Source organism: Panthera pardus, unplaced genomic scaffold (genome assembly GCF_024362965.1).
Source record: "Panthera pardus isolate Hobbes unplaced genomic scaffold, ASM2436296v1 HiC_scaffold_27, whole genome shotgun sequence".
Lineage (NCBI taxonomy): Eukaryota > Metazoa > Chordata > Mammalia > Carnivora > Felidae > Panthera > Panthera pardus.
In genome coordinates this window covers 97,979,710-98,000,258 of record NW_026526843.1, presented here as the reverse complement: position 1 = coordinate 98,000,258, position 20,549 = coordinate 97,979,710, and the positions used below count along the sequence as shown (strand labels likewise).

The 20,549-nt window shown below is 40.8% G+C and overlaps 1 protein-coding gene across 18 annotated transcripts in view; it reads right to left on the bottom strand.

Moving 5' to 3' along the window:
* DMD (dystrophin) overlaps positions 1–20,549 on the bottom strand; it is a 2,111,713-nt gene that overhangs the window by 534,270 nt on the left and 1,556,894 nt on the right. For all 18 annotated transcript variants that reach the window (XM_053892047.1, XM_053892050.1, XM_053892044.1 and 15 more), the window contains one exon: positions 1,075–1,286. In XM_053892047.1, coding sequence (XP_053748022.1) covers positions 1,075–1,286 — 212 coding nt within the window. The remainder of the gene's footprint in view (positions 1–1,074; positions 1,287–20,549) is intronic.

Genomic DNA, 20,549 nt, shown 5'->3' with positions numbered 1-20,549 from the left:
ATTGGAAAAGCCTGGATTCCTCAAGTCACTATTTATGAGAGCGCTCCCAGGAAGGACTCTTCAACCTGCACTGTACTATGACACAACCAAGGAATTAATCATTATTATATTAAATTCTTGAGAAATCAGGGTTTATTTTTTAAATAAACCTAGCACAAACACATATGCTATGTAGCTCGGCACAGCCTAAACACTGACTAATTTAGAAATGGAAGCCACTTCATCCAAGAAAACCACAATGTAAGGCTCTTTTTCTCAGATGACATAGCTAATTTGTGATTCAGACAATTGTTTAGCAGAAGGCCTTTTTCCACCAGAAAAAAAAAGTCTATAGAGGGTTTTAATCAAAAATTCAATCTAATCAAGTTCCCACTGTGCTACTTCTCTGCTTAGCATTTAAGGTCTTTCCCAACTGACCCATAAATATGAGGTTGGAGAGAATTAAATGCATCGAAAGCACCATGCGTGATGCTTGATAAAACATGGCCATTAAACAAATATTATTTCCTGTCCCAGTTCTCTTTCTTGTATCCCAGAGAGCTCTAGATCACGAGATGGACAGATACATGATGGAGTTTTGGGGGGAAAGAAGAGGAAGAAGAGAAGGAAGACAAAGAAGTAGAGAGATTGGTCTGGAGGTCAAAGACCTGGAGGAGAAAGTGAGAGTACACCTTACCCTTGCCTTACCTCACACATCTCCTCCCTTCTCCACTCAGGGCCCTACTTAGGAAGGAGTAGACCTGTTCCTTTTTCTACGAAGGAAGTAATCCCAACCCACTGCCTTCATGCTACCACATAAGTATGGACATCAGCTATGAAGCGATCTCAAAAAAATGGTGTGCTATGAAAAGCAGCCTATGATATCCAGATTAAACAAAATTAATTGTAAGTTTGCTATCAGCCATCAATTTTCCTCTAATCTCTACCTTGACTGAAAAGTCTACTGTTCATTTCAGCCTAAACGCAATTTTCTTTTCATACACTTACCTTAAAAATCATTCAATTTTCATCCGTATTATAATTTTATCCAGTACAACTGGTATTTTCTTTTAAGGACATATCTGTGATACTAACCTTGGTTTCTGTGATTTTCTTTTGGATCGCATCCATTGTGTAGGGAGTCTCCTTCCATGACTCGAGCTTGGCTCTGGCCTGCCCCAGCACCTGCTCAGCTTCTTCTTTAGCTTCCAGCCATTGTGTGGAATCCTTTAACATTTCATTCAACTGCTGCCTCCGGTTCTGAAGGTGTTCCTGTACTTCATCCCACTGACTCTGAATTCTTTCAACTGGAATACAAGGAAAAAAATGAATATATAGGAGTGAATGCAGGTCTGGAGAAGACATCTGAATTTTAACATTCAAAGATTGCCCCACTCTTTCTATCACTCATTTAAAACATCGTTCATCGTGTTACAGCTAGGATAAGGGACAATCGAATTCCTTTCTTGTTCAGCGGCAAACAGGAGGTTAAGTTATCTTCCTGAAGGTGACCTAGAACATCAGTAGTATATGTAAATATTCAGCTCTGTCTGTTCCCAATCCCCAGAGTCAAATATGAATAATCATTTAGAAAGGTACGATAGCAGAACGCCTGAATTGCCTTGCCCTTAGCACTTCAGAGCCCAACAACCTGACTTCTGACACTGGCATTGGAAATTCATTCCTTAAAGGCTTTGTGGGGCCCCAGAGAATTTGTTTTGCCATCTGAGTGGCCGGCCAGATCTACCAGGGAGTTGATGGTTCCCGTCGCCCCACCTCCCAGGAGCAGCCTGTAAGGAAGAAGCAACGGTAGGTATTGGGGCATGAATATTTGAGTCCCATTCATACCAGGGTATGTAACTGGGGAGCATGTGTTTTACAAGGGTTCCAGAGTTTTCCTAGTGGGATAAAGCTCCAGTGACCCAAAGAAGGAACCTGCTTGATAACGCACCATCTTTTATTGACTTGCCTACCTGCCTTACTGGCTGTTTCCCTCAACTCCCAAATAAACCACGCACTCTCAAAACCTTTTCCTGGGGTCTTCTTCTGAGGCAACCCAAGAGCAGATAGGCATCCCGGAAATGTAACAATATCTAAGGATCCATGCTGATTATATTTTGTAAGACAGCCTTATCCTGAGGCAATTGTTTTGGTATCGTTGTGAGCCCAAGATGGAGATGCCCTATTAATTCTTCTCTGAAGTACTTGATTTTAATATATTAAAAACAAACATACCACATCGTCTTTTTCTTTTAAGGACCACATTATCTTTTCTTGAAGCTCATTTCATAAAATACAAACAATGCCCTAGAAAATAAGTAACAAAACCACTCCCGACTTTATCCCATGAGGAAAACCTGACAAATATTCTAGATGTTTCCTTAAGTCTCGATGAATACCATACATAGGCGGTTACCACATTCTCTCATACAGAACTCCTTCCCACTTTTTACATATTCCCACTGCAAAGCTCTGTCATTTTGCACCTACATACCTGCAAAAGACCGTATGGCCCCACTGCTTCGAGTCTGTTTTGTAACACAACTTCTACACTACAGAGAGAGCAATAACTAATATAAATATGATCACCCCAATCCCTCATTTAAACCCTTCAATGCCTCCCTACTGTCCTCTGAAATATCTTAGCTTGACATACATGTTCCTCTGTGATCTGGCCTGGGTAATCTAGGAGATTTATTTACAAAGGAACAAATTACAACATAATCAGCGTATACGAAAGTCACCAAAAATAATACAGGAAATTGGACCTTGCGGCATTGGAGCTGTTGGCTACACCTGGGACCAAGAATTCAGGGGAGGGAGAAGTGTCCAGAAGCTGGGAATCATCAGGAGAAACCACCTTGAGAGGCGCGGTAATCTTTTCTCAAGGGACACTGTCAGCCTGACGCAACTTCCCTGGAAGGAACCAGGAGAATAAATACCCTGATCTCACTTTGCCCTCGCTCTCTTCGCTTTTCCTAACAGGTCTCCCGAGTGGGTAAACCAACCGGAAGGCAGAGAGCACGGGAGCCCAATGGTGACACAGATCTGCCCCTCAGAGTAGAGACCACAGGAGAGAAGGGCAAGGGGGGTTATGGATAGAGATAAAATGTACACAGAACAGTACTGTAAAATTGCACTTCACGACGTTAAGTTTAGACCTTCTTCGTTAACCCTGTTGTTGGCTCCATTAAGTTAGGAGAACTCAGGAGTTAAAGAAGTGCTTGAGATTTTCTGTAAATAAGCATCAGAACTAGACAGAACCTACAAGACTAGTGATTGTGACACGAAATCAAGAATCTGGGACCTGGAGTAGGCCAAACCAAGTAAGTGGCCTTCATTATGCATGATTGGGTTTTTAAAAATTTTTTTTTAACATTTTATTTATTTTTGAGACAGGGAGAGACAGAGCATGAACAGGGGAGGGTCAGAGAGAGGGAGACACAGAATCTGAAACAGGCTCCAGGTTCTGAGCTGTCAGCACAGAGCCCGACACGGGGCTCAAACTCACAGACCGTGAGATCGTGACCCGAGCCGAAGTCGGCCACTTAACCGACTGAGCCACCCAGGCGCCCCTACGCATGATTGTTTTTATTGGGTTTGTTTCTGTTTGCGTGTGTAACATGTGAACCTCTGTTTTAAATGTCAGTCTCTCTCTCTAATCTTTGAGCCCCATTCTGTTTTGTGTGTTTGTTTCATCGCTGTTGTTGCCCCACAAGGTAGTGCGGTACCTATCATAGTTGAGATTTACAGTTATTATTTATTTATTTGTAACAGGCTTTAAGTAATCTCTATACCCAACGTGGGGCTCAAACTCACAACCTCGAGATCACAAGTTGCATGGTCCCCTGACTGAGTCAGCCAGGTACCCTGAGATTTATAATTATTAAGTAGTCTCCTATTTAATGTTTAGTTTGCAAAATTACTAGTATAAATGCTTTTATAAGAAAGCTGTGGAAAATATAAATAAATACGTCTTAACATGTTCTGAAATATTTCTCCATCAATCATAGAAATAACTGATATTCCAATTACGAACCAATTTTTCCACTTATCATAGCAGGTTATTTTATTATGCATACTTGGTACCTTTTTTTCTTAGCCCATTTTTATATACTATATGTATTTGAAAATAATAAAATTGGCTTTCCTTAAAAAGTCTGATTCCAATTTGCCTTTGCATTAATCAGCCTTGATTAGTGACATTTTATTACGCTAGCAAAATTGTAAATGCCTCGTATTTTTGATATAAACATGGTAAGCCATTTGCAATCATGCCAGTGAATATTTCATACATCTTAGAGTTCATTTCAGTAGGGCAGACATAATCTTTCTATTTGAATAGGCCGTCCTATGAGGAAGAAGTAAGATAGTTCTTCCTATTATATGGGTACGTATGTCTTCATTGAGGCAAAAGGAGGAAACTTTCATAACCCAGATCATTATTTCAATCATACCATTTGAATGTTTGTTGAGTCACAGCAATCAAAGTGCTCATCCCAAAGGGGTCGTGCGTGTGCAACGTGGCAAGATAAAATGGTTCTTTGGTGTGTGCATCCCACTAAGGGTGTGCTTTCTCATCCTTGACCTTCAACTGTATGCGATCATCAGGTAATACTTAACTAAATAAATGTACAGGCTACAGACTCACTCAACCATCCATCTATCCCTCCAAGCACCCCAAACCAACAGTCTGTTCGTCTAGCCTGCCAGTCACCATTTTATTTACCATCTGCTAGACACCGGGCATTATGCTAAGTGGTGGGGAAACAAAGCAGTCAAGACAGATTCCCCGGTTTCTAGTTGGTGCCTGTTATATAAAGGTGTTGGCCACTGTCTACCCAAAGAACAAAGGATGGACGGTTCTGGGGAAAAGATAATGAGTTCAATCTTAGGCCTATCCACTGGGAGGTTTTAGTCACTTGGACTGAAGGTGCAATGGCACAGCTGTGTATTTTGGGAGAGAAATCCCAGATTATAAATCACTGCAGAGAAGCAGTGAAGACATCAATGTGAATGCATTCTCATTGATACGGTATGTAAATCGATCGAACAGAACAGAGGGTTAAAGATGAAGTCCTGGAAAATGCAGGACAGAACATAAAGACAGAACAAAGCCGAGGTAGCCAGTAAGACGAATGAATGGCTAGAGAGGTAGGGGGAATGCTTGCAAAGGGTACTGTCATAAAGACACGGGCAAGAAAGGATTTCAAAGACGCCAGAGTGGTTGACACTTTTAAATGCCATAAATGTCACAACAGGTAATAAAAATCAGAATAATTAACATTTATCCGAATACCTCCACTGATTGAAGGACTATTTTAAGTTCTATACGAGCGTTAATTCATTTAATCAACATGATGATCTTATGAGGTAGGTATTACTGTTTATGCTGCTGCTGCTGCTGCTGTTGCTGCCACTTCTCCTCCTTGAACGGAGGAAGAAACAGACTGCTTGAAAGGAGGGCCATAAGGTCATATCGATAGGGAGTGCAGGCGCCAGGGCTTGGAACCAGTCAGACTCCCCAAAGCCCATGCCAAAAGTATCCATTGGCTTTGATCACGCAGAATTCCCTGAAGACCATACAGAAAATTTTTTGTGGGTGAAAGTGGGAGGTGCGTTTTTCGCTGTCTCCCAGAGTTCACTCATCAGGGTTGAATGCTAGTGGCCCACAGCAATCCCTTGCTCCATCATTGGCCCAATCGTTGGCTTCTTTCCCTATTTCCCGCTCCCACTCTCCCACGGGTATTTCAGGGGATCACCTCACAAGTAAGAACACTTTCACTCAAATCATTGTTTAAAGGTTATCCCTCCGGGAAAAGGTACTCTGAGAATTTTATTCATTAAAAACAAAAACAAAAACGAAAACAAAACGTAGGGCTTGCTACCTGGTACGCTTTCAGTAACTATCCGTCAAGTGAATTGTACATGCAGACTATTTTAATTATCCATGCTTCCTTTTGCTAATGATGCAAATATTCCACTTCTGAAGTTAATCTTTGCCCCGGACCTTGAGTCTTGCTTCCTTAGAAGGAATCACTGTCTCTTGACTGCATTTCAAGTTTACATAATTTGAACAATGGCTTAAGAATTATGCTCATTGTCACTTCTCATCAGGGAAATGCAAATCAAAACTACAATGAGATATCACCTCACACCGGTCAGAAAGGCTAGAATCAACAACTCAAGAAGCAACAGGTGTTGGCGAGAATGTGGAGAAAAAGGAGCCCTCCTGCACCGTTAGTGGGAATCCAAACTGGGGCGGCCGCTGTGGAAAACAGGATGGAGGTTGCTCAAAGAGTTAAAACTAGAACTACCTTATGATCCAGCAGTCGCATTACTGGATAGTTACCCAAAAGGCACAAAAACACTAATCCAAAGGGATATATGCGCCTCTAGGTTTACAGCAGCATTATTCACAGCAACCAAGATATAAAAGCAGCCCAGGTGTCCATCAAGAGACAAATGGATAAAGAAGATGTGGTATATAGAGGCAATGGGATATTATTCAGCCATAAAAAGAATGAAATCTGGCCATTTGCAGCAACATGGATGGATCTGGAGAGTATAGGCCTAAGTGCAATAAGTCAAAGGAAGGAAGACAAATACCATAAGATTTCACTCATATGTGGAACTTAAGGGAAAAAAAGAACAGCAAAGGGGAAAAAAAGAAGAGAGACAAAGAGACAGACTCTTAACTATAGAGAATGAACTAATGGCTACCAGAGGGGAGAGGGGGGGCGGGGGAGGGGAGGGGTGAAGCGGCCGGCGGGGACTGAGGAGGGCACTTAATGCTGAGGAGCAGAGGGTGTTGTATGGAAGGGTTGAATTCATATACTATACACCCGAAACTAACATAATACTGTATGTTAAGTGAAATTAAAATAAGAACTTAAAAAAAAGAACTGCATATTTCACTCTTTATTTTCCTCTCATTCTTCATGATCTCTACTTGAAACAAACAAATATTCTCTGGGCATCCTTTCTGATTGAATGCCTCTGCATCAGCCATATTTTTTGGCATAGAACATCTTCAATATCGTATCTACTAGAACATCCTCCTCTAATAAAAAATCCTTAAATTAAAAGCTATGTTGGCGTGTGTGGGAGATTCTTGTGAGCCAAAACGAATCAATGCTGTTTCTTTCTCTGGTATCCTTAAAATAAACCAGAGATCAGACAGAATCTGTTGGCATATCTTTTCACCTCAGTCGGTATTTTTAATTAAATCTGCGGTGGCATAGTATAGAAAAGTATATGTATATATCCGATAAGGGTATTTTTTATGGGCATTTTCAAAGTTTAAAGGATACTGAGTTCCAGAGGCTAATAACAACAATAAAATATCATATTGTTATTAACATAAGTACAATGAAACAAATACTAGAAAGCGAATCAACACATGTATCAACTCTTGTGAAATAACTACCCGAATGGGAGAATCCATTGTGCAGAGCAGAAATTATGGACAGATTATTTCCTTTACAAAAGGATTCACCACAAGATTTCTTTAAACAGTCAGCCTGTTAGATATATTTAAAATATTATTTGATTTGGTGGTGCCCGGGTGGCTCAGTTGGCTAAGCATCTGACTTAGGCTTAGGTCGTGATCTCACGGTCTGTGAGTTTTGGCCCCGCGTCGGGCTCTGCGCTGACAGTTTGGAGCCTGGAAGCTGCTTGAGATTCTGTGTCTCTCTCACTCTCAGCCCCTCCCCTGCTCACCCTCTGTCTCTGTCTCTCTCTCTCAAAAATAAACATTAAAAATTCTTTTAAAATATATTATTTATTTTGTATTCCACTCCCAAGTACACATCCAAGACAAATGCATACTTGTATTCACCAAAAGACATGTCCTAAATTGGAAGATTCCCCTAACTGCAAAGTACCCAAATTCCCCTCTACTATAAAATGGATAAATACAGTGGATAAATATAATGGATAATTTTGCCAGTAGATAAATGGATAATGGATAAACTTACCAATAGAACACTATCTAGCAACAACAATAACTCAACTTATGCAATATTATGTATTAATCTCATTTATGTAATATTATCTATTAATCTCATAAACATATCGTTGAGGGAAAGACATCAGCCAAAAAACAAGGGCATACTGTTTTATTTCATTCGCATAACATAGAAAAACACGAAGAAGTAAGATGACTGTAGACGTCAGGATACCAGTTAGCCTAGTGAGACTGGTAGTCACTGAAAGAGACATGACAGGCGCTTCTGAACTTCCCGTTTCTTGATTTGAGTGCTGTTTACACAGTTGTATTTAGCGTGTGCAAACTCACCAACCCAAACATCTATAACATGTACATTCTCCCTAGGCATATTGTACTTCAATAAAAATTTAATGAAGTATGATTTGGCTCGCAAAATATATTCGACATACAACGTTGGAGAATTCATCTTTTCAAAAGGGTTGCAACCTGAGAAGCATGCGTCCCTGGGAGACATGAGTAACGAGAGATGCGATGGCTCTGCTGAGGACACAATACAATTTACGTCTTAGGTTGGTGTGATAAAGAACAGAAATACTGGTCAGTGAACCAGACTAGACTCCCAGAAACAAATCAGCACACGGAGACTAATGAAGCAGATATTTGGTTATTTACCAACAGCAACGGAGCCCTGCGGTTGATGGATATCGCTGTCCTAAGAGCAGACCCTGCAGAACCATAGGCAAAAGAAAACTTGGGCAGTGGGGTATATATTCCATTTTGTCAAGGAGTGAAAGTTAGCTGAAAATGTGTAGCTCATCAAAGAGGAGCCGTTTTGGATCTGGCCCACTGGACATCAGATGGACCTGTTCATTGTCCATGCCTGGGCAACAATTCAAACCGCAGAATTTCACCACACTTGCAACACTGCATTCAGGATATTACTGAGAGACCAAAGATATACTACAGCAATGGACTTGGTCACTAGAGCCCATACTGTTAGATTTACATTTATACCGGATTCATCTGACATGCAAAAGTGAAATAATAATAAAATATATGCATATAAACTCAGACAATCTGTGCACGATGGTAATTGAAGAGCTGCCCGAATGTGTGCATTTCTCTTTTCCGAGGGCCATCATGGAAAGCTTCTCAACTGATCTGTCCAGTAAGTAGATGCTGGATAATGAAGGGAAATAAATAACCAATGCTAAGACTCAGGGTGACAGACTGGGACTCGGCATGTGTCCTGATTTACAGATCTCCAGAAGTGTCAAATTGGAAACTCAGCAATCATGTCAAGAACCACAATACTGCAGAGAAAGAAACAGTTCAGTTGATTGAGTACTAACCAATCTTTCACTTCATGTTTTTGAGCTAGCTATGTTTGATTATCGATATACATTCTTGACTGATATAAATTCCCACAACATCTCTCCTAGGGAAAAATGTTATTTACAAAAACGAAATGATTGCCTTTTTGAATATACATTGCTACAGAAGAAACAACAGCTCTGTTGCCATTTCTGCACTGGATTTACAACCTGAGAAAGTTCCTGTGAGTAAGTTTTAGAAGGAAACCTTGATTGGCAGTTAGTAATGGGTTATAGCCCTAGATTCGTGACGAAATTTAACTGGCAAAAGTTGACTGACCACAACTTCAATTTTCTCAACTGCAAAACCGAAATAATGACAGTTGCACAACCGAAGGACTTTTGTGCAGATAAAATCCAACAATGAATAAAAGCATAGCGGACCATAGTAAAGCAAGGTGTTGCTGCTTCTCTGTACAGAGACTAAACAACGGATTATAGTCATCAGCAAACATTTGTGATCTGCGATGTGGAGCACCCTGTATATCTCAATGGTTCCACAGAGCACTTAAGTGTTCCAGGTAGAAAATGCCAAGCTGGAAGAGTGACATTGCAGGCAAATGGGTCACAAATGAGTTAAGAAGGCAGATATTTAACTACGGTCAACTGTAAGCAAAATGACTCCAACTGAAGTTAAGATAATGAGTTCTGATAGTTAAAAACGGGAAAGAGATGTGGGAACCATAACAGACTGTTTCCTGCAGCTAAAATAGTCAACAGAATGTTAGGGATGATCAAGAAGGGAATTTAGGAAGGAAGGGAGGAAGGAAGGAAGGAAGGAAGGAAGGAAGGAAGGAAGGAAGGAAAGAAGGAAGGGAGGGAGGGAGGAGGGAAGGAAAAGAAACCGCCATTAGTATACTCTTATACGAAGTTCGGGTACATCTATACCTTGAGTAATGTGAGCATATCTTAATGTTTGATATTCAAAGACTTATAAGGAACCAAGGTAAGTGAAAATAATAACCCAAATTATAGAGAATATTAATATTTGTTTCATCTGACTTCACATGGCATTTAAACACGGTTCTGTAGAAAAGTGATTTATAGTTAAGCTCTTCAAGGAGGTATCTCAACTTAAACCATTAAGAAGGGGGAGAAACAAATACACTGACCAGGAAGTCAAAAGTACCTAGTGTAAATGGACATGCGCTGTATTTAGGAACAGGACATAAGGGGTGTGGTTGCTATGTAAACATAGAATAAAATGTCTGGGACATTTCAGACCAAAAACCTGAAAAGAGAAGGGAGTTATAGGCACATGATTAAATCCTAGCCACTATGACTGATTTGAATATCTGCTCCTTCTCTAAATCCTAAAAAGCTAGAATTCAAGAACAGCCAAACACTTAGTTGAAATTCATAGAAGACAGGCCTACCTAGAATAAATGACCAAGTTAAAAATATTTTATGATAGTAGTCTAATGTTTGTTAGATCGGACATGGCAAAGATCGTAATTTAATGCTATGTTCACACCCAGTTTACTCTCTGCAAGGTGAGGATAACAAAAACAAGAAGACTGATAATCTGTGAAGATTAAGGAAATAATGGACAAAAGGCACTGACCAGAGCGCCTGGCCCCTAACTCACTATTACAGGGGTAAAGATAGGGAACTATGTGCTTTCATAATGCCAGTGAAGTTCTTAAATCCTGAGCCACAAGGCAGAAGTGAGCAGACTAGATGATCCCTGAGGTTCTTACCAGCTCTAACAGTCTGTGAAATACATGTTTCCTGATGTTTCTGTCAGAGATAGAGGCTCACCTTCCAACGTTATTGAGAAGAACTCAGTCAGCTCAGTGACTGGATGAACAAAAAGAATATCAACAGCCATTCCCCTGGATGGGCTATTAGTACGATTCAGCCTGACAATCTTAAAGTCAGCTGTGTTGAAAATTCAGTCAAAATAAACTCAAGCCAACCTACACAAAGGTTCCTTTCTTCTGAAAAAAACTTTTCATTGAGGTAAAACTGATCTATAATGTTATATTAGCTTCGGGTGTACATGATAATTTGATATTTGTATATACTGAAAAACCATCATCATACTAAGTCTAGTCGACATTCAAAAGTTGTTTCTATTCTGGAGTGATTGTATTTTTCTGTATCTTGATAGAGGCACGGGTCACGCTAGTGTAGCCATTCGTCAACACTCACCGAATGGCACACGCAAGACTTGTGCATTTGACTATGCAAATTTTGCCACAGACAAACAAACAAAAGAATTGTAAATGAATATTGAGCTCTAGTTGATGATACGCGTGTTGTACCGTTTAGGGGTAAAGGGTACTGATGCCTCCAAACTTTGAAATGAATCAAAAAATAATCGGGATTGATGGGAGGCTACAGGGACGAAGAATCTAGCAGAATCTAGATGGTGAGTTCGTGGCTATTCAATGCACAGTTCCGTCAGTTTTTCTGTGTATTTGAATTTTTCAGAATAAAACATTACAGAAAATGCTCTCTCACAGCAAGCACGAGGCAGCATATTATTTAGGCAGCTTTTTAAGTCACTAAGACCACTTTCCAGTAAAGAAAATAATACCATCTGTGGAATATGTAAGTTGAGAAGATAGTAAATAGCATTTATAGGAATGGAAATGGCAAATGGAATTCAGGCAGATCTCTTAGTTTCATAATCAACAGGCTGTCAAAGACCATAATACCTCATTTAAAGTGTGCCAAATATTCTTTTTTTAAATATAATTTATGGTCAAACTGGCTTCCACACAACACCCAGCGCTCATCCCAACAACTGCCCTCCTCCATGCCCATCACCCGCTTTCCCCTCTCCCCCCGCCCCCGTCAACCCTCAGTTTGTTCTCTGTATTTAAGAGTCTCTTATGGTTTGCCTCTCTCCCTCTCTGTAACTTTCTTTTTTCCCCCTTCCCCTCCCCCATGGTCTTCTGTTCAGTTTCTCAAGATCCACATAGGAGTGAAAACATATGGTATAAGGTACCTCTCTTTCTCTGACTGACTTATTTCACTCAGCTTAACACCCTCCAGTTCCATCCACGTTGCTGCAAAGGGCCATATTTCATTCTTTCTCATTGCCAAGTAGTATGCCATCGTAGATATAAACCACATCTTCGAACAGAAAAAAATGAGTCTTCTGAAAAAAAGCTCATTCTCCAGTTGTGGTTATAAACCATAGGTAAGGGTGTGCTGATGCTCACACCGAAAGATGAGTTAAGGTCAAAGGAAAATTTTGCCACCAGTTGGGAGAGTCACAGATTATGAGAAAATACCAGCATCACGTCCAAATGAAACATGTAAGCTATTTTGATCATTTAAAAGGCAGATGTTGAAATGTGACATTATGCGACCATTAAAATAAATTCCAAAAATGGCTTCCTTTAACAGGGGGAACCTACTGGTTGAGATGAAGCCTTGAGGTTGAGGGAGAAAGCTTGACCTACAGTTCCGCACAAGTACTTCGGTGTATAATCCTAGGCCACTCACAAGACATGGAAAAGAAACTATAGACACAGTAGATCACCGGACAATCCATCTGTCCCACTGGCCCCGGCTGTCAACTAATTAAGTGCCAAATGTAGCAAATAAAGTACTAACAACTCAAAAGGGTTCAGCAAGAGTTCACTAAAGTGGAGTAAAGGGTACCATTACAGTTCCAGCACCATGGATTTATTGCCGTGTCACTGGCACGCAACGCACACGGCAAAACCCGTCCATCACTCCATTTTCACATCAAAATCGATGCATTTGTTGGAATGCGAATATTCTCAAAGATATGTAGAATAAAAAGGGCATTTTTCTCCCTGAACACACATTGAGTTTCGTCCCTACACCTTGTCACTCAAAGTTTTATTTGACAAGGTGCAGAAAATGCAAGTTATACTTGAGAAGCAAAGAGGGCTCACTTCTATCTTTACGAGCACATTTCGTAGGCTAGCCATTCAAGTCAAGGAATAAAATAAATATAAAATAATTCCTCGAATAGAAACACTGGGCTAAAAAGCGAAACACCAGATACCATCTACCGGAGGACTATTCTGTCTTTCTCGTCTTCCTCACCTCCTTCCCTTCAGGCGTAGGTGTCCTTCCTACCCAAGCCCGATTCCCTCCCTGTACTCAGTATTCCAGTTTCTTCCACCTCCCAAAAGAAGGGATTCTATTTTTCACCGGCCCCGTATCTTCAATCTCAGTCCAGAACTTCATTAAAAAGAAAACACAAAACCAAAAAGATTTTCTTTTGGCCCTAGCACCGTGTCTGGCCAATCTGATGTCTTTTCCTTCATAGAAGAGTGGTTTACATCAGCGTGACTTAAGGGATGGTTTGTGTACCCGCAGTGTCAGTATCACCTGGGAGCCTGCAAGAACTGTAGTAGCTCGGGCTCTACCCAAAACCTAGCTCATCAGATTCTACGTTTTTAAAACTAGATTCCAATGGTGATTTATGTGCACATTAGAAGTTGAGAAGCTCTAGTCAATATGCACTACTCTTAGTCACTACATTTTGACTTTCGCCACTGAAATTGCAGATAATAGCTGAAATGGAAATTGACATTGCCATTGAAATTGTGGTAGATAATAGGTATGATATTCAAGTTACTATAGCACTGGAGATTCTAGTCTTTATTTTTCCAGACCTCCCTTTAGTACCTGCCATCATTGATAAGCCCTCCTTGAAACTTTTTGATGAACATGGCATGGATTTTACCCGACCTTTCTGGCCATGCCTCAGCGTCCTCTGCTTATCTCTTAGATGTTGCTATTCCCTATGAGTCTCTTTTTGCTCTTCTTTCCTTTTTCCCTGACATATTCTCTCCCTGGTGAGTTCGCCTATGTATATTGCTTCCTTTACCACCTTTACAATGATCATAGTCAAATCTGTTTCAACCTAAGAACTCTCTCCCAAACGCCATGTTCACATAGTCAAATGTCTACTAAATCCCTTTTGAATATTCAGTGTATCCAAACATTGATCACATCCTCCCCACCCTTCTCCCCTAATCGCTGACACACATCTGTTCCTCTACCTCGTCATTCAAAGAGAAACGTACAAATCATCCTTGATTTCTCTTTCTTCCTTATCCTTTAACCAAGATGCCAAGCCATTCATTCAACCTCCTTAATCGCTCTTCTAACCTCTCTATCATCCAGCTGTCGCTTCCCAAGCCTGTTTTAATTAAAAGCCTCCCGATGTTCTCTCTTATTTACTGAATCATAGCCTTGTCTGTGCAATTGAATCAACACGGGTGATTTGAAAAATACCAATGTCTGGGCTCTATTCCCAAAGATTTTTATTTAATTGGTTTGGGGTGGAGTCCAGGCACTTGCAGTTTTTTAAAAGCCCCCACCTCCTAGCGATTCTCGTGTGCAGCTAGGACCGAGAACCATTGCTCTAACACTGGTCTTTTACACTCCACATGAATCTTCAATACTGTGGTTGCAGAAGGCTTTTGAAGATGAAAATCTGAGTCTGTCATCATTTATTAAAGTCCTCTAATGTCATTCTTCCATTGCTTTCAGAACAAAATCAAAACGCTTTACCTGACTTATAAGACCTTTTCCAGCTTCTTGACTTCCATTGCCCATTGAGTACCCTCTACTGTAGCTCTATAGCCACATGAGAGTCCCCTACATGCATAATGTGATACATGTCTCACTCGTGTCTGTGCCTCGCCTCAACCCAGATTATTCTCCACCCTTGTCCGCTCGGCAGCGCTCTGCTCAGAAGCCACCATCACTGGTCATTTTTTTCCTGATCATTCTCTTTGGCCCCACCAAGCCTTGTTTCATGGGTTTGGGTACAGTACCCCACATTATGGTTCCTAGAGCACCCTGCTCTTATCTCTGAACACAGTGATTACACTATTTGGCAATGATCTATTTTCTGTCTATTTTACCCACTGGATGGTGTTGCCTTCAGGAGACGAAATATATTTTTCTCATCGGGGCCCGGCACAAGTTTGGCACATAGGAAGTTGTACAGAAGTGTGCTGAAAGGGCAAACACACCTCTTATATCACACGCAAGAACGTAGGCGCTCCTGCAGACACAAAATTATTAAACAAAACAAATATATACATGTAGGCAAGGTTATGAAAATAAAGTGCATGTTCAAATTTCTACTTTGTGAGAATGAGGCTTCTGTATTAAAGGGAAAAGAGGAAATGAATTATTGAAGTATAGTCTCAATGGACCCTTTCAAATACTTCTCCGGAAAAGCAATACGTAAGATCAAAAATAAAGATCGATCAGTTCTGGCTCATTTAACATATGTCCTGTTATTAGGCACAGGATCGCTGATGATAAAATACATTTTAGACCAAAGTTGTAGCAGCAGTGGTAGGAGTAGTAGTTGACTGAAAAGCCAACAGTAAAAGTGGATGAAGTCTCAAATTGCCCTTCCTAGGCTCCATTTTGAGATAATCTTTACTTATTTAAACCTCAGCAGCGCATAAATGTTACAGTGAATAATGTGAGATACAGGGAGGTGAAAAGTAACCCTTCTGTGCTGATTCCTAGGGGCACATGTACCCCAGTGTTTACGGCAGCGCTTTCAACAATGGCCAAATCATGGAAAGAGCCCAAATGTCCGTCAACTGAGGAATGGATAAAAAGATGTGGTTTATATATACAATCGAGTATTACTTGGCAATGAGAAAGAATGAAATCCTGCCGTTGGCAGCGATGTGGATGGAACTGGAGGGTATTATGCTGAGTGAAATAAGTCATTCAGAGAAAGACCGGTATCATATGATTTCACTCATGTGTGGAATTTGAGAAACTTAACGGAAGGCCATGGGGGAAGGGAAGGGGAAAAACAGTTTCACACAGAGAGGGAGGCAAGCCATGAGAGACTCTTAAATACAGAGAACACACTGAGGGTGGATGGGGGGTGGGGGAAGGGGGAATGGGTGATGGGCATGGAGGAGGGCGCTTGTTGGGATGAGCACTGGGTGTTGTGCGTAAGCGATGAATCAGTCATGGGAGTCTACCCCCAAAATCAAGTAACTCTATCTATCCTAATGATTCCAATTCAAGTGATAAAATAGTTTCGCACCAAATATGTAAATATGCTTTGAACATTAGTATAGCAACTCCTAAAGTGGTATAGAGGCTCCTAAAATGAAAGGCTTGAGTTTACGAGAAACAACACAAAAACAGTATACAGCTCCCACTATTTCTATTTACCTCTGGGTAAATCATAACTGTACGTCCGGGGAAGAAAGATCCAAGAGAGACACAATACCTTGGTGAAACATTTGGCTGAGAAATACAGAAGCAGAATAGTGTGACTGCCTTAATTTTAGAAGAAAATCTTCTTAAAAAGAATTTCCATAGTAAAAGAAGCAATAGAGAAATTTTAAATGAGGTAATCTATGTGAAAAGTGCTTTATAAACTGCAAAGCTGTCAGCAACCAGAAGGTACTATTATTATCTTCTTTAAAATATATTCCTTCCAAAACATATAAAATGGACGCCTTTTAACAAAAACATAAAGACACACAAACATTGCCAGAACTGGATATCCCACGAGATTATACTTTTGTTCTCCTAAGCTCTTATAAAGGGTTCTTCTATAGATCATACGATGCGAATTTGTTTTTCTACATTTATTCATTTACTTATCCCTTTGTCTATCCATTCATTTATTGCTAACTTCTTCTTCATAATCGATTATGTACTTGCGACGGAGTTAACACGTATTCAAAACCAAAGCTGCATAGGGAGTAATAAACATCTTATAAGTAAACTGCTTAATTCAAGATCCATATGCATTTGGCATTTGTGGCTTTAGGACACATCACTTATTTGAACGCATCATCTGTTAGAAAGAAAAGCTGAGAGAGGGGGTTTTCATAGCTTCTACGGGCCTTTTGAGTTACGGTAAGGATCCTGGTCTGTGTTGTCAGGGCAGTGGGGGTCCACTGGAAGGGTGCACGCAGGGAAGGGACACATCTGATCTGGGTTTGAAAAGATGAATCAGGCCGTGAATGGCAAAACAGATAGGGGCAGGGGGAGGGTCAAGAAAAGATGTGGAAAAAACAGAGCAACAAGCTGGGACAGGTGTCCGGGAAGAGCCTGATGGTGGCTGGTAGACTGAAAGAGAAGAACAAACTAGCAACATATTCGGAAGATGAAATGCCAAGGACTTTGCCTAAACTCTTCCCTCTGCATAGAATGCATTGGCTGGTAGGTGATAGGTACTTCACTGAATGCTTCTGTGGGAAAATGAACGGGATGAGATCAGCCTTGCAATTCTTTCAGGGGCTTTTAGAAGATCTGACCCTGGCATAGTATGAATTTTCCCTCTCACAGGAAAAGAGGGAGCTAACAGACTGGGACCACTATGACTGTTTCTCAGTAAGGTGTGCCTGGGTCGCTGTGCCCCTTCCAGAATGCAGGCCGCGTGTAATGTCTGCAAATTCTTCCCTTCAAGACCCTTTGGCGGGAAGTCTTGCTTGCCTGACTTTATTTTGGGCTTGACTTGCAAGTCATTGGTGGTTCCCTTTCTAATCACAAAATGGGGGGGGGGGGAGCTGCCTGGATCTGCAAATTTATTTGAAATGTGAGCTCTTGATAATCCCCAGAGGAAAAAGTGAAGTACACAGTTTGCCATATGGGATGGATAAAGCAGGTGAGAGGTCAGAGGTGTTACTATGAGAGATGCCATTCATATAGTGATGAGTAAATGAAACCACAAGTATATCGGACAAAGGGAAAGCCCGGGGTGAGAGGCCGACTAAGGGCAGGAAGATGAGATCAGAGATTTGGGAAAGGTTACATTGTCCCCGTGTTCACGGCAAACATCCAGAGACGAAGAGTGGGAGGTGGTCCCTACACTAAGCAAAGTGAACCTCTTGGGCAATCATTGATAGCTTCAGGGAAGTGGTTTAGAACCTGGGCCACAAGAGGTTAGGTAGAGAAGGAAATGACAGAAATGTTTGTAGAGTTCACTTTGGCAGTTAAAGGAGCAAAATCAAACAGGAAACTTCAGGCATGGGAGCTGCCTCACTGTGGGAGCCAGGATTTGGAAGGAGGAGGCAATAAGAAAGTAGGCAAAGTTAGGCAAAATAAAGGAAGCCAAGTTAGCCAATGAGAGTAGAAAATTTCCACTTGAAATTTGCTTGATAATACAAAGAATTTGTTAACATGAAAAACTGGGGAAAAAATGACTGGACGAGAATGGACCACTCATCAACCAGCCAGGGCAAAATGTGGATTTGTATCTAGCCACTCCATAGTTACGCTCTTAATCTGATTATTAGAAGGAGCTCGTTACTTAGGAAATCTCTTAACATTTTCTTTTCCCTGAATTCTGCCATCTTTCTGGCTTTCTTACCATATCCACCAAAACCACTCCCCTACTCTCTTTCACCATCTTTGAGTTCATACACGTTCTCCTTGGCAACATTCAGACTCTTTGGTTTTCCTGTACTCCCCGGGTCCACTTGAAAGCACTTGGGACCATAAATGGTGCCAGGGGGAAGTTCCAGCTTGGAACAACCCCATCTCTATCTTAGTCACCACACGAAGAACTAATGTTGACTCCAGTGAGAAGAATGTTCCCATGCCTTTTTCTTGGCTGATGAGCAGTTACATCACTGTTCCTGAAAATTAGAAATAGTCGTGCTATGAAACAGCAGAAAGTATGTACATCGGCTAATATGTCAGCTGCAAATTGGTATACTGATTCCCTCCACCTGAATAAAGCTTAGGTAAGAGATTGATCCTTAGGCATTTTGGTACCCACAGATAAAGTAAGTTAAGTTTTCTTAAGGTCGGTATTAGCAAGAGGTTCAGACCAAAGTTAGGATACTTGTCTCCCCAAAACAAAAGATACGCTATGAACTGCCATGCTGCCAGTTCCATTGGTGTTAGTGACCTTCTAATCTCATTGCTTTTTTTCATCCTTTTTTTTTTTTCTATACTAAAGCTCTGTCTCTTGCTGCTTAATAAGCTAGCTGTTACTAGGAGCCTAATGAAAGGTTGCTTTTTTTTTCTTCCCTGAGTCCAAACCTTCCTAAATCACCTCTTCATTACTCTACTCACTTTGAACATTAAAAAACAAAAACAAAAAGAAAAAACAAAGCTGAAATAGGTCATGTGAGAGGTTCATGAAAATCTCCATCCAGGAAGGACATCATCACCCTAATTGGTTTATAACCTGCTGTGCTCAATAGTTCTCCAACTCATCTTAGGGCTTTTTTTAGCCTTAAAAATGAAAACTTCCATGTGGTGAAATCTAACCAACAATGAGCAAATGCTATAGGATTTTAAAAAATAGCTTCAGCAATGGCCTTAGAATACTCTGGGGCCTCTGCATAACTATCTGACTGGAGAAAATGATCCACAAGGTACCACGTGATTGCGAGGTTTTAGTTCACATTTTACCAACGACAATGGAAGTATGAATTCAGGATGCTAAGCCCACACCTCGGCTCAATTGTCTGTGAAAGAAAAAAATAAAGAAATCAATGATGTTCCTGACAGTAGAAAAACAAGGCAAATTCTTATAGATGTATAAATATGTAAGTATGTCCCGTCATTAGTATTATTCCTAAAAATAAAGAAATGCTGATTTTTCAGGTTTCTGAAAAAACATAGAGTAACATTCAGTAGGTACATTTACACATTGCTTTTGAAACACCTGAGCTCTGCTGAAAAAAAAAATGCATTTCCTTTGTTCCCACCTCAAACTTCCTGCCTTTGTTCCCACCTCGAATTTCCTGAATCAGAATCTTCTGGCTCTTGGGCAGGCACATGCATTCACAAGAGGGACAACAGTGCCCCGAGGAGGTGAATATTTCTTCTTGAGGGACAAAAATTCACGCGTCACAGTGGTTTGGGACTCTCCAAGGGGCCACAATATAAACAGATTATGGAGCATATCTGTGGGATTAAAATTCCATGGGGGAGGGGCACCTGGGTGGCTTAGTCAGTTGAGCCACCGACTTCGGCTCAGGTCATGATCTCGTGGTTTGTGAGCTCGAGCCCCGTGTCGGGCTCTGTGCTGACAGCTCAGAGCCTGGAGCCTGCTTTGGATTCTGTGTCTCCCTCTCTCTCTCTGCTCCTCCCCTGCTCATGCTCTGTCTCTCTCGGTCTCAAAAATAAATAAACATTAAAAAAAAGGTTTTTTTTTTTTTTTTTTAAATTCCGTGCGGGAGAGGGGATTAGGAAACTAAAAGTCTAAAAAGGCTTCTTAGAGGTTGATGAATAAAAGGTTGAGAAATACTGTACCAGTGTAATATATGTGAAAACACTACCTGCAAATAAAA